The 16,533-nt window shown below is 51.7% G+C and overlaps 1 protein-coding gene across 12 annotated transcripts in view; it reads left to right on the top strand.

The window, feature by feature from the left end:
- LOC144729367 (neuronal cell adhesion molecule-like) overlaps positions 1–16,533 on the top strand; it is a 211,979-nt gene that overhangs the window by 175,638 nt on the left and 19,808 nt on the right. For 10 of the 12 annotated variants that reach the window (XM_078609574.1, XM_078609575.1, XM_078609580.1 and 7 more), the window contains 12 exons: positions 162–273; positions 583–749; positions 1,613–1,760; positions 5,067–5,191; positions 5,306–5,407; positions 7,483–7,680; positions 8,290–8,360; positions 8,740–8,983; positions 11,461–11,576; positions 13,353–13,397; positions 14,432–14,624; positions 15,002–15,124. In XM_078609574.1, coding sequence (XP_078465700.1) covers positions 162–273; positions 583–749; positions 1,613–1,760; positions 5,067–5,191; positions 5,306–5,407; positions 7,483–7,680; positions 8,290–8,360; positions 8,740–8,983; positions 11,461–11,576; positions 13,353–13,397; positions 14,432–14,624; positions 15,002–15,124 — 1,644 coding nt within the window. The remainder of the gene's footprint in view (positions 1–161; positions 274–582; positions 750–1,612; positions 1,761–5,066; positions 5,192–5,305; positions 5,408–7,482; positions 7,681–8,289; positions 8,361–8,739; positions 8,984–11,460; positions 11,577–13,352; positions 13,398–14,431; positions 14,625–15,001; positions 15,125–16,533) is intronic. The other 2 variants (XM_078609583.1, XM_078609578.1) reach the window with 1 other exon arrangement.

Raw genomic sequence — 16,533 nt, 5'->3', positions numbered from 1 at the left:
TACGGGGACACGACTTGACGGTTTCCCTCCCATCGCTAATTAAGTTGATAACTGGAAAGACCGCACCTGGAACCGCGCCCTCGTTAGCGTCTCTGCGGTTCAATGAACTCCTAACGAACGACCCCTTCCCGCTCCCTGTCCCCCCCCCACCCCTCCCACAGCCGTGCCCCCACGGATGCTGACGGAGCCGGACAGGCTGTACATGACGAGAGAAAAGCAGGTCGTGTACATCGAGTGCAAGGTGTTTGCGTCGCCACGCCCCAACATCCTGTGGTGAGATAGGCGCCCTGGCTCCCTCTCTCCCTCCCTCTCTCTCAATTAAGCATCGGTTAGCAATGCAGCAGCCGAGCGGGCCCGGCGCACGCCGTTTCTCCCGCTCACTCGCCGTGACCCTCGTCGCACCGCTTCGACTTCAAGATCTCCCGCCCCCCCCCCCAACTCCGGAATCGTGACGTGCCGTGAATGCTCGTGGCCTGCTGGTTAATGCGAACCGACAACGCCGGCGGTTGACTCGGCGTTGTCGGTAGTCACGGCTCTCTCTCTCACCTCTCCCGCTACCCTGCTTGTGCCGCACGCCACCAGGTTTAAGGGCGTGGAGGGTAGCCAGCTGCAGGGCGCACGCTACCGCACCTTCGAGAACGGCACGCTGCGCATCTCGGACGTGCGGCGCACGGACGCCGGCACCTACACGTGCGTCGCCAGCAACGACCTGCGCTCCAACCAGGTCCAGGCGCGCCTCTCCGTCAAAGGTAGCCGCGTCGCCGCCGGCTGCCGCAACGACACCTGTCGCCAAACCCGATGGGCGCTGAAGCGCCGACGGACCGCCACTGAAATGCCACTCGAGCCGGCGCTACCGACTGCCAGCCGAAATCACGAGCTGCGAACTGGGCCAGCGCTATTAATAAACAATTCGCCTCGACACTCCCTCATTCCCTAGGGTGTTTCGCCAAGGCTTGGTGCTTGTAGAGGGGATTATGGAATCGGCCCTGAACAGCCTCATCATTATCATCACAAACAATGCACTGCTGGATGAAGGCATTCCCCAAACAGTCACTATTTCTAATGGCCTCAACAATCTGCCTTTCACACACCCAGGACCCAGAGCAACATTAACATCGGTGCACCACGGAGTGCATCTGTCGGGGTCTATGGCTAAAGACGGGTGGGGGCTCTTCAGCGCTGGGGGTCGTTGGCACGAATGTGCTGGCGTAACTGTTGAGTGCGCAGGCGGTGCAGCTGCACCGGGGCGCATGAGCCCGAGCGGCCCAGGTGCCGGGTTACGGAGAGGAGTGATGGGCCAATGGCGACCGCGCGACGCCAACAATCGTGTGGGCTGCAGCCAGGCTGATTGTTGCGATTGAAGCATTGAACTTAACGTATGACGCCAGTTTTGTGTCTCTGAATGGTAGGTGATGATAAAGACATTTTTTAAACGGATCACACCGTATTACCGTGTATCGTGCCGCGATTGCTTTATGCTCAAAGCTCAAAAAGCCAGCTCAGAACTGACGGCGAGGGCTGCCGCGTGCGTTGCGCAGTCCGTGGATCACCGCTGTTGACACCACGCCGCGTCGTCCCGTCGATTACGGTCTCCGTTGCCCACCTCCCGCAGAGGCGACGCAGATATCGGGCCTCCCGAAAACGCTGAGCGCTCGCAAGGGCAGCGACGTGCGCTTGGAGTGCGTCGTGCGGCACGACCCCAGCCTGGAGGTCACCGTGTTGTGGCGCCGCAACGGCGCCGTGCTGCCCTACGAGAGCAGGTGCTCGCCAGTGCCGCCCCCTTTACCCCCCCCTCCCACCCACAACACTGACCCCCTTCATCGCTGCCCCCCATCGACCCCACTGAACCCTCCGCTTCCCCACGCTGTCCTACTGCTTCCTACTGCTTCCTCTGCCTCCCGCATCTCCTACCGTTGTCCGCTCCACTCTTTACCGCCCACCGTTGATCCCTGTACGCCTTGTACTGCAGCCAACCGGCCCCTTCACCAAGTACCACTGCTTCTACTGCTTCGTGCCACCCACCATTGCCTACTCCGACTCAGCACTGAGATATCGCCTACCGCCTCTCATCGTATGCTGCCACTCTCCACTGCCCTCCGGCATCTATCATCACAACGCGTGTACCTCCCACTAACCTCTCACCTTCAAGTGTCTGCCTACCATTGCCTACCACGCCACAACTGCACTGCTTCCTACACCTCACGCAAGCGAACACTCTCCCCTTCCCTGTCCAACTTCTACCACTGCCTCCCCCTTTGTGCCACTGTTGTGCATTGCACCTCACACTCTCCCACTGAACCCTTCGCAAGCTACCACCTGCCACTCCCCCAATCAACTCCTGCCATCTCCTGCTGTCTCGCTGCACCTCCACCTCGTCCTTCTGCCCAGTGCCTAACACCACCCAACACCACCCAACACCACCCTTCAAGTCCACCCTCTCTGACATGAGGTTTGTAACATAAGGACAAAAACGAAGATCCCCGGCGTGGCCTATAAATATAATCGGTCGTTGAGACATTTGCTGTCAGCGAGCACCTATTGAGGCCGGCACAGCACACGAGGCTGTGTTGTGGCCAGCACCACGCCCATCCGCCTTTGCCTCACCAGTGCTGACGTTCACACAACCCACCAGCTACTCATGCGTGCTTGAGCCAACATCGAGGAAGGCCAGGAATGGTAAAGATAACCACGAACGATTTTTGCCGTGGCTGGGAATTGAAGGCAGGTCAGAGGGTTCGTAGCGCATTGCGCTAACCGCTAGGCCACCGCTCACCATTTTGGTTATAAAAAAACACTTGGCATTACTAAGCATACGATATATAAATGCACAGATAGATAAAGACAAACATCTCCCATATAGCCTCAACAGACAGTTGGGGCAAGTGCTGTGAGTGAAGGCCGGCACAGCACACGAGGCGGTGGTGTGGCCATTACGACTCCCGTTCATATTTGTTTCTCCACTGTTGATATTTACCCACGGCACCAAGTACTCATTGAAGTGCTCATCGCTGAGCCGACCTTTTGGGAGGCTCCGGACTGCTTGACATATCTGTCGCCACAAGCAGGAATTGAACTCGGGCGGCTGAGTTCGTAGCACAATGCCTGAACGAATACATTGCCGCACCCCACAGGCACACAAACACACACGTGCACGTATACACACACACAGTTGCTTGGTTAATTTACGCGGAAAGCCTCGTGGCCATCATTAACATTAATGCGTTCATTCATAGGCGGCAGTGTTTACAGGTGCTGTTAGGACTAGTGGGGGCAGGCTGACGGGGGGGGGGGGGGTCTGGGTAAAAAGGACAGCATGTTTGATTGCCTCCCACTCGCCCAGAGGGTGCTCCCATCCATAATTAAACGGCATGCGCGATGGTACGGCGCCACACAATTTGTGTCGCTGTCTTCAGGTTTCAAGTTGATTTTCTTGAACCAGATGAGGACTCAAGAGACCAGCACGGGCTCGTTTGCAATGGTGACCTCGGTCACCAAAAGGACAAAATGCCATCAAATCAAATCCAAGTGTAACCAAAGAGAAATTCGAGCAGGATCAACCGAGTAGAATTTCAGTAGAGCAAAAAAAAAAATGGAAATTGTAGCAAAAACTTCTGCATTACAGAATAGTGTGAACACATATTATTTGGGTCTTTCGCTAAAGTCACGTTATACATTCTTAGGTTTTTTCGGTAAAGTCACGTAGGTAAAACATTAAAATTAATAAAAGTAAAATTATGTCTGTGTTTGTATATTTTCAACCGTGATGGTTACAAACTGAGTAATCATTGGAAAGATGTGATTAACCATGCAAAAAAGATTTAACTACACTTATTTGGCCAATCTTATTTGACAGACAACTATTACAGGTTATTGATAGACAGCCAGGCTTGTTTTACCATGTTTAGTTGTTTTCTCCTTTTCACACTGTTGTTATGTAGGCCAGGTTTAGTCACAAACCGTACCTCTCTATAACAAAGGCTCACCCTCTTAAGCCTCACCTTACCATATGAATAAAAAGTGTGCCGTACTTGGCCCTTCCCCCCTCTCCAACCATTATATATACGGAGTGGTAGCTCTTGCAATCTCTCATTTACTTGATACAGCTGTCGTGGCTGTGGCGGTTCCACCTGAAGACGGAAGCTTGTGTTGCCTCCGAAACGTCGTGATTTTTATTTTATTTTACTTTTATTAATTTTAATGTTTTACCTACGTGACTTTACCGAAAAAACCTAAGAATATGAATCCTTGCAGTCACGAAAGCTTCAAATCTAGACTCACGTTATATACTTGCACAAGCAAGTATATGACAATAGCGCACCCCTGTATATTATCAGACTTCACAAGCTTAAGCAGGGTTGGGCCTGGGCAGGACTCCGAGGGCTTGCCAGGTGTTGCAAGCCTGCACTGAGTCCCATGACTCTCTTTGAAGAGGTTCCTGCATTAGGATGTTTGACAATAACAAAATGCAATAAGATAAGCAGGTTTGAGGACTTTGATGTAGTCCTTTAGAGACTCGGGAGACTTGCTGTTGATGACCAGACTGCACAGTGGTCATGAGATGGCAGGACAGCAATGGGCTTAGTTTACATGCAGATGGAAATGATCAGAGTTGCCTGTGGATTGAATCTATCTGCGTGGAACTTTTAAGAGTTAATCCACCGAATACTCGCACGTTTTCTCTTCACATGCTCTCACTAAAACTCTCACTAAAAAAACATTCCAGTGTAGCAGGAGCACTCCTCAAACATAGTTGCTTTGCTGTGTAAGCAATTGGCATGATACCTACAATGCCTGACAGGCGCCTTGGTGGTCGCCCACCCATATACCACCTAGGCTCAATCCTGCATTGCTTCCAAGATCCGACGCAGTTGGGCGCATTCTGGATTGAACGGTTGCAGGTGAAAGAAAATGAAAACAATAACCAGTTCTTGAATCAAATCGCGACTTATAATGAATGACAAATCGCCTGATCTCTCTGGAGGGTGTGAATCGTTAATCACGTGACTACCGCCCTCTCCTCCCATGTCTCCCGGTGGTGCTGCACCACCCCCCCCTACCTCCCACAGGTATCGGGTGAATGGTTCGATCCTCGTCATCGCAAGCGTGCGGGAGGCGGACGAGGCGAGGTTCACGTGCACCGCGACGACGGGCACCGACTCCGACTCCGCGGGCACCTCCCTCCGCGTCCTGGGCAAGTCCCATCAGCCTGGCACTCTGCGAGCGAGCGAGCGGTTGGCTAATTCGCCGATTTGACCATTCGACGTGTCGGTCGACTGAATGATTGATCCGCGTCGTTCCCCCTCAGACCGACCAGACGCCCCGACCGACCTCCGTCTGAGTGAGCGTCAGGACCGCAGCGTTCATCTGGGGTGGGCCAAGGGGAGCAGCCACAACTCCCCAATTACAGGTGCCGCCCCTTCCCCCCCCGCCCCCACCAGCCACATCATACGCACTTACAGGACCTAGTTAAGTTCATATTATTGGTCAAGGTGCAGCCCTGCATTTACTTGCTTGTGCCACTGTTGGCGGAATAAGGGGATTCATAATCAACGTTTTTGGGTTTAGATCGCGTTATTTATAAATGTGTCGTAACCCTCCACCACCCGACACGGCCAATCAGTAAAAAAAGTGTCACGTTGACAAAAGACAAATAGTTCACTGCTTTAGCCCACCGGTGTGTTGAAGCGTGAAACCACAACATTCACAATTTGAGTACGACGTTTCGCTGGTAATTGCATCCAGCATCATCGGGCAATTCGCCAGAATGGTGAGGCTCTGCTGTGTCTCCCGTTCTTATATAGAGCAGCAGCAGGGTGACGTCATCATTAACTCGTTAATTCGTCAGGTGCAAAGATTTGAGGGGGGGTTATTGTAATTATATACTAGATTAGTAATCAGGCTATTGTTACGATGCGAGTTGTAGATTAGTAATCATTCGCTCGAGAGAGAGAGAGAGAGAGGGCTCTTGGGAGCCCCCCTCTACTTTGACCGACTCCTCCACGCTGCTCAAACAACTTGGAAGAGGTGTAAGTACCCACACCGCATGCGACCAGCCGATTGACGAATTGTGGCATACACATTTTTACCGCTGGGTGGACAGAGTTGCTAATAACCGCTAATTGTGCACATTATGAGTGCTTTGTACGCTAATTGCATATTGAACACTATTTGGATTTTGTAAGGCGGTCGAACATTGATCGTACATTGTTATGACACATTAATTTGCGTAAAATGTTTCTCTCTCACGTGCGCCATCATCACAGCCACACTGTGGCCATGACGATTATTGCACCGCCACGCTTGCTTGGACATCACAAATAGACCGCGACAAACTGCAGGACAACAGCTCCAAGACAACCTGCCTCACTCACGCCGGCCAGAGCACCAGAGACTTCGAGCTCGGGCTCCAACGCCTCCGAGTTCTCGATCAAAACATTGCATCCGATTCGCAAAATATTAGCACGTTATCATTCGTGTTTGTTCGAATTATTTCCACAATCATTTCTATCACCAAACAGCAGAGCCAGTCGCCCAGTTGCACCGCGATTTTTGCCCCCAATATCTCAGGATGCGAATCGGGCCCTTTGGCTTTATTTCTTTCCACCCAATGTAATTCGTCGTCGCTCTGAAATCGACTTTCTTTTACCCCCAACCGCCCCGAAAGACGTAAAGCGCACAGCTTCTCCGCCCCCCCCCCTCCGCGTTGCACCGCACATCAATCCGCGTCGATCCCTCGCTCGCGGCCCGTGGTGACGCGCAGCTGCGTCACACGGGGGATTTTCCCCCGGGTTTTGCGAAACGTCGCGGAGAGCTGCGGCGGTTCGGGAGGGAACGAACCGCCAGCGGCGTCGGTGATGGAGAGGCGCGCCGTGCCATTTGTCCGAACGCACGGGGACGCCGTTTCCTCGGATCAGATTTTAAATTGAGTTTTCAGTCTTGTTTTGTTTACACATCCGTCCACCCGTAGACACGTCCACCTCAGTGTCCATCCGTCCATTTATCTGTTCTTAGTAATAACATGTATATAGCGTTTTTTCATCACGGATCTCAAAGCACTGTACAGAACACAGCAGCAGCAGACATTCAGCTTAAAAATAATAGTATAAATAAATTTTAAGAATAATTTACTAAATGAACTAAAAGTTTAATAAGCGTACGTAAATAGGTTTTAAGGTGCATTTCTTCCATCCGTTTGTCCATCTATCTGTCCATCTGTCCTCCTATATTCATTCATCCATACTTTGTCCCACTATCTTTCCATCCACCCACATATTTGCCCATCTGTCTGTTCATCCATACATCTGTACAACTGTCTCTCTGTCCACCCATCCGTACCTCCGTCTATTTGTCCAGCCCATGCGTAAAAATGTCCACCCATCCGTCCTCCACCATCCTCCATCCATCTATCTGTCCATCCATTCATTAATTTGTCCATCATTTATCCGTCCATCCACCCCATCCACATATCCGTCCGTCCGCCAGAATTCCTCGTGGAGTTTGAGGACGAGCGGTTCGACCCGGGCACGTGGAAGGAGCTGACTCGCGTCAGCGGCAACCGCAGCTCGGCGGAGCTGCGTCTCTCGCCGTACATGGACTACCGCTTCCGCGTGACGGCGGCCAACGAGGTGGGAGAGAGCCCGCCCAGCGTCCCCTCCGAGTCCCACACCACCGGTCCAGCCGGTGAGCGACGATCGCCAGAGACGGGCGGGGGGGATCGCCGACACACAGAGCCACGTACCCACGGCGCGAATTGTTCATTTCTCGCGAAGCCGTTCTTCTGCGAGACACCCTTTTGTTTACATAAACGGCTTTCACGCAGCATTTCCGTGGCCCCCGTGTTTTGCGAAAACACTTCTTGTTGTGCGGTGGCGTTGCGGCTTGCGCACTGCCCTCCAAACCTGGGGACACGAGTTCGATTGCCGCTCACGGCGAACACCGGTGACGATTGTCTGAACCGGTCTTGGGCCTCCCCTAGGTCGACTCGGCCTCATATGAGCACCTGGTGCGGTTTGTTAACATCGCCACTAAAGAGACAAAGGCGGCCGGGCATGGTGCTGGCCACCCACTCCCTCGTGTGCCGTAGCGGCCTTCATACGTGCTCGCTAACAGCACTTGCCCCAACAGTCTGTTAAGGCTGTGCAGGGGATCTTTGTCTTTGTTGTGTGAACGGTTCTTTTTCTTCCGGTGAGACTAAAGTGATTCGAACGTACGGGCGTCGTTCAAAAGTCTTGATTTATTTTTGCCTTCCCCGTCGTCCCGCTGACCCCCCCTGGCTCGTCTGTCGCCCAGCGCCGGACATGAACCCGACGGGAGTGAAGGGCGAGGGCACGCAGCCCAACAACATGATCATCTCTTGGACGGTAAGAGGGCCGGCAGCCAGGGGAATAGGATTGGCACAACGTCAATACACATGACGATGATGATGGTGATGATAATGTTTCACGGTTATGACAATGTGTCTGATCATGATAACAATGATGATGATAATGATGGCGACAATGATATTATTGTAAAGGCGGCGTGCGTAACGATGTTGATGATGTTGATGACAATGACGGTTCTAACGTGAAAGATAACAATGCTGATGACGGCGTCAATGATCATGACAACGGTGATCCTGACCATGACACACCGACGATGATGACGACGGCAATCCTTTAAGACGACAACGATGACGGAGCGATCGCGATGACAACGACGGTCGACGATGCCCGCGCGCACGTGTGCCCGCGCGAGCAGCCGCTGTCGGGCGCCGACAGCAACGGCCCGGGGCTGCACTACCTCGTCGGGTGGCGCGTGCGCAGCGCGGGCGGCGACGGCGACGGCGGCGGCGCGTGGACCGACACGCTGGTGACGGAAGCGGCGCGCTACGCCGTGCAGCACACGCCCACCTTCACCGCGTACGAGCTGCGCGTGCGCGCCGTCAACGACGCCGGCGAGGGCCCCGAGCCTCGCGTCGTCATCGGATACTCCGGCGAGGACTGTGAGTGGCGCCGGACAAGCGGGGTGGTTGGCGGGGGGGGAGCGGGAAACGCCGTGGCAAACAATCGTCGCTACGCGCGGACGTTGCCGTGACGAGGTGGCCCCCCTCGTCAAACGCAGTGGTGGGGGCTGACGCTGTGGCGGGCGCCGGACCGGCGTCGATGGGAATCCCGGCTCGTGGTTCAAACGGCATGTGGTTAATAATTAATAATGATAATAATAACGCATGTGCACGGCTTCTTCTGCCTGTCCACTGCTGGCCGATGGCCTCACCACTCCCGTGCCGCTTCGTGAGGTTTATTTAACCGTACTTCACCACGCCGGTCAGTTTCAGGTGAAGGCGGCGAGCATAAATGTGGAAGCATTGCAGTGCAGTACAACAGTGGATGTTGCTCCACTCCCCTCTACCGCCTACCATGTAGAACCCGCAGCCTTTAACAACCTGATTGTGATTGGTGGTTACCCAACCAGGCGCCCTGCTGCTTAGCTTCCAAGATCCAACGATTAGCACGGGTTGGCTATGTACAGTGCGAACGAAATTTCCAACACACGGTACATACACGAGGTGCATTCTGGGTTGATGTCGTCACAAGTCAACCGGCGGTGTCACCATGCGCTGGACGATGCCCGGGTTTGTTGTTGTTGTTAACAACGTCAGCAATTTTCCCGAGAAGCTCATTCAGAATGCCGGGGGGAAATCCTTAGGGACTCCCTCCACACCACTTCCACCGACTGGCAACCCGCCCAATCCACCCAACCGCTGTCCAGGATGCCTCACTGTATCTCCGCACAACCTTCAGGGTGCAGTGCAGCAGATTTTCAAGGCACGGCTCAAATAGGATTAGACAATAGGGATAATGAACGTCAATTATTTATGCGGGAAAGCCTCCACCGCGTTTCAACATGATAGTTTTTTTAAAGACGGTGCTGCTTTGGCTTGGTTCATTATTGGTCTCTTTTGGGTCGATCCCGTAGGTGCAATGTCAGGTTTTTTTTTGTTATAACCCTCCACCATCCGACAGAGCCAGTCAAATCAAGTTGTCTCGTTGTGGGGCAAATATGCCAATTCATTTGGGTGGTTAGCAAACCGAAGCGGGAGTGTTGAAAAGCAGGCATTGTTTTGATAATGTTCTACGTTTCGCATCATGAGGTGTTAAGAAAGGCTCAGCTATATCATGAGATATTTTCTGCCAATATCAAATTCTGAAAAAATAAGAATAGGTTTTACCCTTTCTGGCAATGAAACAGATGCTCAAACACCAAGAAGATGTTCAAACACCAAATAGAAAGGGTTAAACCTATTCTTATTTTTCAAAAGCTCGGGTCTCTGCTTTGGGGTTGATAGGAAAATCCCTCTATAAGCACTGCTTATAAAGGGATCAATAAGACTCCTCCACAAATCTGGCTGTCGCCTGCTGAAGCTAGTTGTAATTAGTGGCGAAACGTCGTACTCAGATTGTAAATGTTGTGGCTTGGCTCTCCAACACACCGGGGTGCTGTACTAGTGACGAATTGGCCACGTTCTGTTTACGTGACAACCCTTACTAGTTGGCTGTGTCGGGTAGTGGCGGGTTTTAACGACACTTTTATATATCTAGGCGATCTACCCCAACAACCTCTATTATGGATGATATTGGTCGCGAAAGCCTCCTACGCGTTAAACTTGAAAGCCAAAGCCATGCATTCGAGCAGATTGCACTCCAAGGTTCGCACGGACTGGTGCACAAACCCACTACCTCTACTGCCTTCACCTGGCCACCTTGCAGCCGAGTGCAATTGGGAAGTTCACACTGCGGGGCGTGACCCGACCGGCCGTTGCGTCCGAAATCGCTTGACGTTTGTCGAATTCCTTTGCCGCGTTGGCGACCTGTAGCCGCAATCCGCGGGCGCGCCGCTGCGAGGCTGCCGCTGCCAGGCAAAGCGATAATGAGACGGCAGCAACGCGGGGGGAATGCTTCTCCCGCGAATATCCCTCTTGGGAATCGACGGTCTCGATTTACACACGCGGGTGATGCGCGACGCTCGGCCTGATCGCAAAACGCGTTTGTTAAATTGGCAGTCCGTGTTACCGGGGGCGTGGGCGGGTGGCTGCGTTGGGTTCTAATTTATGCCTCCCCCCCCCATTCCCCGTTAGCTCTTGGCGAGTGTTGTTCGTGATTTGCCGTGGAGCGGTAGCGCAGTGCCGGTTGGTGCACCGCGCTGTGAACACGGCGAGCTGAATTTGATTTCCACCCCACCCCCCATCCCCCCACCACTTCACTAGTCGGCACTGACCAGCATGTTTGGGAGATTGATGTATAAAACAAAAAATAAAAAAAAAATAAAAAAAATTCTGATCGTTTGTTCCCCCCATTGTGAGAATCGTCGTAATGGTGACGTTCGGCGTTTTAGTAAGCGATCGATCGCGTCCAAAGCAGATGACAAATCTCAGCTGCCGGTTTTTCTTTTCTTTTTCCCTCTGTGCACGACTTGCCGCAGCTCCCTTGGAGGCACCGGGCAAAGTGGACGTCGAGGTCCTGAACAGCACATTTGTCCGCGTGTCTTGGGAGCCGGTGACAGAGGCCTCCGTGCGTGGCCACCTTAAGGGCTACAAGGTGAGAGCTCCGACGTGCGGCCTCCTCCTTGCAGTCACAGGCTCACACGCACAGCCGTCTTCACTCAACCACAGCCTCTCACTCGCATGCTCAGCTTTCTTCAATCAACCACAGCATCTCACTCGCACAGCCTCTCACTCACACGTAGAGCCTTCTTCACTCAACCACAACCTCTCACTCGCATGCACAGCCTTCTTCATTCAACCACAGCATCTCACTCGCACAGCCTCTCACTCACACACGCAGCCTTCTTCAACCACAGTCTCTGACCGTCACAGCATCTCACTCGCATGCACAGCCTTCTTCAATCAACCACAGCCTCTCACTCACACACGCAGCCTTCTTCAACCACAGTCTCTGACAGTCATAGCATCTCACTCGCATGTACAGCCTTCTTCAATCAACCACAGCCTCTCACTCGCACAGCCTTCTTCATTCAACCACAGCCTCTCACTCGCACAGCCTTCGTCAATCAACCACAGCCTTTCACAGTCACAGTCTCTCACTCACACACGCAGCCTTCTTCAACCACAGTCTCTGACAGTCATAGCATCTCACTCGCATGCACAGCCTTCTTCAATCAACCACAGCCTCTCACTCGCACACGCAGCCTTCTTCAACCACAGTCTCTGTCAGTCACAGCCTCTCACTCGCATGCACAGCCTTCTTCAATCAACGACAGCTTCTCACTCGCACAGCCTCTCACTCGCACACGCAGCCTTCTTCAACCACAGTCTCTGACAGTCATAGCATCTCACTCGCATGCACAGCCTTCTTCATTCAACCACAGCCTCTCACGGCTTGTTTTGTTTTTTCTTCTACTTGCAGGTCTTATTCATTCAGCCACCACCCCTACTCATTCACATGCACCGCCTTCTCCATTCATCCCCCTTTCACAATGTAATAATACAGTACAATTTAGATCTAGTGCTCCATCTCTGCCGTGGACATCCTACCGGGCACGTTCCCTACTTTGGCTGCCACTCCACCATTAGATTCTAAACCAAACTATTGATATTTTACCAGGTAAAGGCCTACTGAGCAATGTAGCTCTTTTTCAGAAGCGACCTGGCCACAAATGATAGCTCAACAAAGTGGCTTATCACGTGGACATGTATAGCATGTTGATAAATGTGGAGGGAAAAACCGGAGGACCCGGAGAAAAATCTCTGTGACCACGGGGAGAATATGCAAAACTCCAAATATACAGGCATCAGGGTGGGAATCAAACCCACAACCTCCTGTATGCCAGGCGAGGTAGTAAACACCTCGACCAATCCACCATTAATATGACGTCTCTACCCGGCATTTGTTCTCTAATTCATGTGTTCCTCTTTTTTCTTCTTTCAGCGTGATTTCAGGTGTTCACCTCTCCATGCTTTCAATCAATTTGAGAACTTAAAATTTCAGTTTGGCTGCCGTGCGACAAACGATCGCGAGGCAGCGTTTGTGAAAGTGCAACCGCTGCAGTGTGAATGACACCGCTTGGAGAAAATCAACAGAAGCCCTGAAACTAAATTCTCTTTTAGATGTCCAAATCGATTCCTCATCCCATGACAGGATGCTGATAAGCACAATTGTAATAAATATGGGGAAAAGAGACAAAATATTTGTTTTTTTTATTGTACTGTAATTGCCCTGATATTTACCCAAGTCTCTTGGGCAAACAGAGGAGAAACAAATATCAACGTGCGCCCCGCTGCTCAACTTAGTGCCCGTTAATGATTGGATTGACCCGAGCGTGTGACCTGCTCTCTGACCCCTGACCTCCCCAAGGTGTTCTACTGGAAGGTGCGAGAGCTCCTAGGCCACCCCACTCAGGTGAGACTGAAGCTCCCAGGGAAGGAGAGGGGGCCGAGTGAGACCCCCCCTAGCACGGAGGCTGTGGTGGTGCGATGTGAACGATAACGATCGTGATGGAGATCATGAATGTGTGTAAAGATGGTCCTGGTGACGCTGATAATGGTTATGATTATAGCAATGATATAAGCAGTCTCTGATTTACTACGAGCCACATTCACGACGTTTATGGGCCACCATGGAGCCATTTACGACGCAGAAACTTAATTTACGACGCATCTTCAGACACGACTTTGAATACATTTGAACCGAGTTTGGTTTCCGATGCGACTTCACTTGAAGCTTTTGTTATTCTCAAGTGTTTTTTGTGGATTGGTACCTTTTAAACTTTGTTAAATATGGCTGTTAAAAGGAAAAAGCACATCGGCAAGTGATGTTTCTACTGTTTCGGTCTATGATTTACGACGGGTTTTCCAGGAACGCATTGTGTCATAAAAGCGGGGACTACCTATATATTTACTGACAAGAACCACAACGATCATCGTTACAGTGATGATGATTTTTAGAGCGACACTGATGGATATGTTGATGATGATAATAATTTTATAATAGTGGCCGTGATGATGATGATGATTTATAATTAATTGTTGGGTGAGGCCACCTAACGATCTCACCAAATCTGTGTCACAATAAAACCCTCCACCAGCCAACCAAATTAATTGTCACGTGGTGCACAAGCGTTTAACAACGCGCCAACGAGTAATGTTTCATTTCACCGGTAAGATCGAAGAACGAAACTCACAAACGAACTTAGCCAATGCGTCCATGAGATACCTGCGTCTATGACCATAAATGTACGAACGATACGTTCAGCGATTACACGGTGATCATGTTTAGTTTGTTGTTCTTCCCCCCGCACCTCCAGTTAGCACGGCCGGCTATGTACTGTGCGAAAGAAGTTCAACATAAACATACGTACATGATGACGATGTCGGCGACGGTAAAAATAATGACGCAGCGTCTCCTTTCCGCACACGCGCTCGCGCCCCGCTCAGCAGCAGCAGCAGCGGCGCCGGCGGCGCCGGCGGCGTTCTGACCGCCGCTTCCTGGTGTTCACGCCCGACCAGCGGCACGGCGTCGTACCGGGACTCGAGCCGTTCAGCTCCTACCAGCTGGACGTGCGCGTGTCAAACGGGCGCAGCGACGGGCCGCCCAGCCCCGCACGCTCCTTCCAGACGCCCGAGGGCGGTGAGTACGATGCAGCGTGGCCCCGCACCCCAGCAATCCCAAAATCCAGAAATGTGGAACTCCCGTGATGCGATTAATCGGAAAGTAATATTTACACCGGGGGCATCTCGGCGCGCTTCATATCGCGTCTCATCACATTTGAAAGGGAACCCCTCAGCGGCAGCTGTCCCTGTGGCCGCAAGGCACCTCAGCGCCTGAACTGTAAACTGGAATTAGTTTGCCAGTAGTGGGCGCGATGATTGCTCTTTTTTTATTCCCAATTTCGTAATTTGCAATCTGGGTGAGAGTTGTTCCGTGCTCACATCGGCTGCTGCTGCTCGCCCCCCCCACACCCCTTCAATGCCTGCTCACCCCCCCCCCCCCCTCTTTCCTACCAGTTCCGTCCAAGCCCGAGTTCCTACGCATTCAGAGCATCACGTTCAACTCGGCCACGCTCGTGTGGGCCCCCCCTCTGCAGCCGCACGGTGTCATCACCGGCTACGTGCTGCACTACCAGAGCAGTGAGTGTATCAGGGGCTGTGACCCGCTGTCTTACCGGAGCAGTGTGACGTTTGATTAATTCACTTGAACTCGGCTAAATTCCAACAGAAGGAATGAACACTTGTTTTGTGATTATTTCTTTGCTTATATTGGGAGTGTCAAAATAATTTTTTCGAGCACCGAGCGGTGGAAAGAAAGTGAGTTAAACCAGGCGGAAAACCCCGTTGAGACTGAAGGTCTCTATTTAAAGGCAGACCTGCATTACATTTTATAACACAATTAACCAGAAATAATCCTTCCTTTGTGTTCATTTATCATTCAGAGGGGAGTGAGTTTGGGGTTTTTTTTGTCTTTGCCAGGAAGCCTTGAGGGGTTATAATTAGCGCAGATGATGAATGGATTTTCGCCGAGAACAAACATTAATTATTCCGATGTCACAGCCTGCCTTTGGGTCCACACGCACTCTTTGTTGGTGAATGAACACGTATTGTATCACACTGGGCTCAATAAACGCTCTCGCTGTAAACATAAAGACAAAGCACCCCCCCCCCCCGCCATTCCCCCTGTTAAGCATAGGGCAGTTTGACTAATTGAGCAATTTCACGGTCCAATCGATGAAAATCATTGTCACATTACTCATGTAATTATCTGTAGTATTACAGATATATGGATTATTGAGAGGTCAGTGGTTTGACACGGATACAAATATTGGTAGCGAGTTCGTCGCTTTTCAGTTCGAAACCCATGGCCGCCCCGGTAAATACTCGCGGGTGCATTATTAGCTAAAAATAACACGCTACGTTTGCATCACTTGGCGTTTATTCGAAATCGTTGGCCGTTGTGTGCCGGCATCATGGCCCCAAACGTGCCACATTTTAACATAATGATTTGCAGGTTACCTAAGTATTCACAGATTGTATAAAAACCACGCAGCAACATCACCCCCTACTGACAGTCTGTAACTGTCTGCGGAAGAGGACGTCTTCGCGATAGCCTTGCACTATGAGAAGGGCAACGATGTCAGGTGTCCTCAGTTATTATTATTTCATTTGAGTACAACCGCACAGGCTGGCTGGTATTTTTTGAGCATTTCTCCACAATCAATATCCACCACAGCCTGGGGGGGGGGGGGTGGGGGGGTCGTAAGTAAACAGGAGACGCTTGTTTGAGTGGGTAAGACAGCCTGACCTCTGCCTTTCTCGGTCTGACCTTTGGCAGTCTGTCCCGATACGACCCTGAGAGTCACCGCACTCCCTCCCACCCCTCCTCCTCCCCACCACCACCTCGATTAAATTAATGAATCATTCATGTGTTCCGTCTTAAACGTGCCGTGCTTCTCGTTTCCACTTTCCCATTTCAATGTCTTGTTTGTTAATGCGTGTGTCTTAATTGTTATTTGTCCGTCTTGTTTGTAGTGTCTATTGTTCAT

Source organism: Lampetra planeri, chromosome 32 (genome assembly GCF_965212315.1).
Source record: "Lampetra planeri chromosome 32, kcLamPlan1.2.h2, whole genome shotgun sequence".
Taxonomy (NCBI): Eukaryota; Metazoa; Chordata; class Hyperoartia; order Petromyzontiformes; family Petromyzontidae; genus Lampetra; species Lampetra planeri.
Note: the sequence above shows the minus strand (reverse complement) of the source record. Positions and strands in the feature narration are given on the sequence as shown.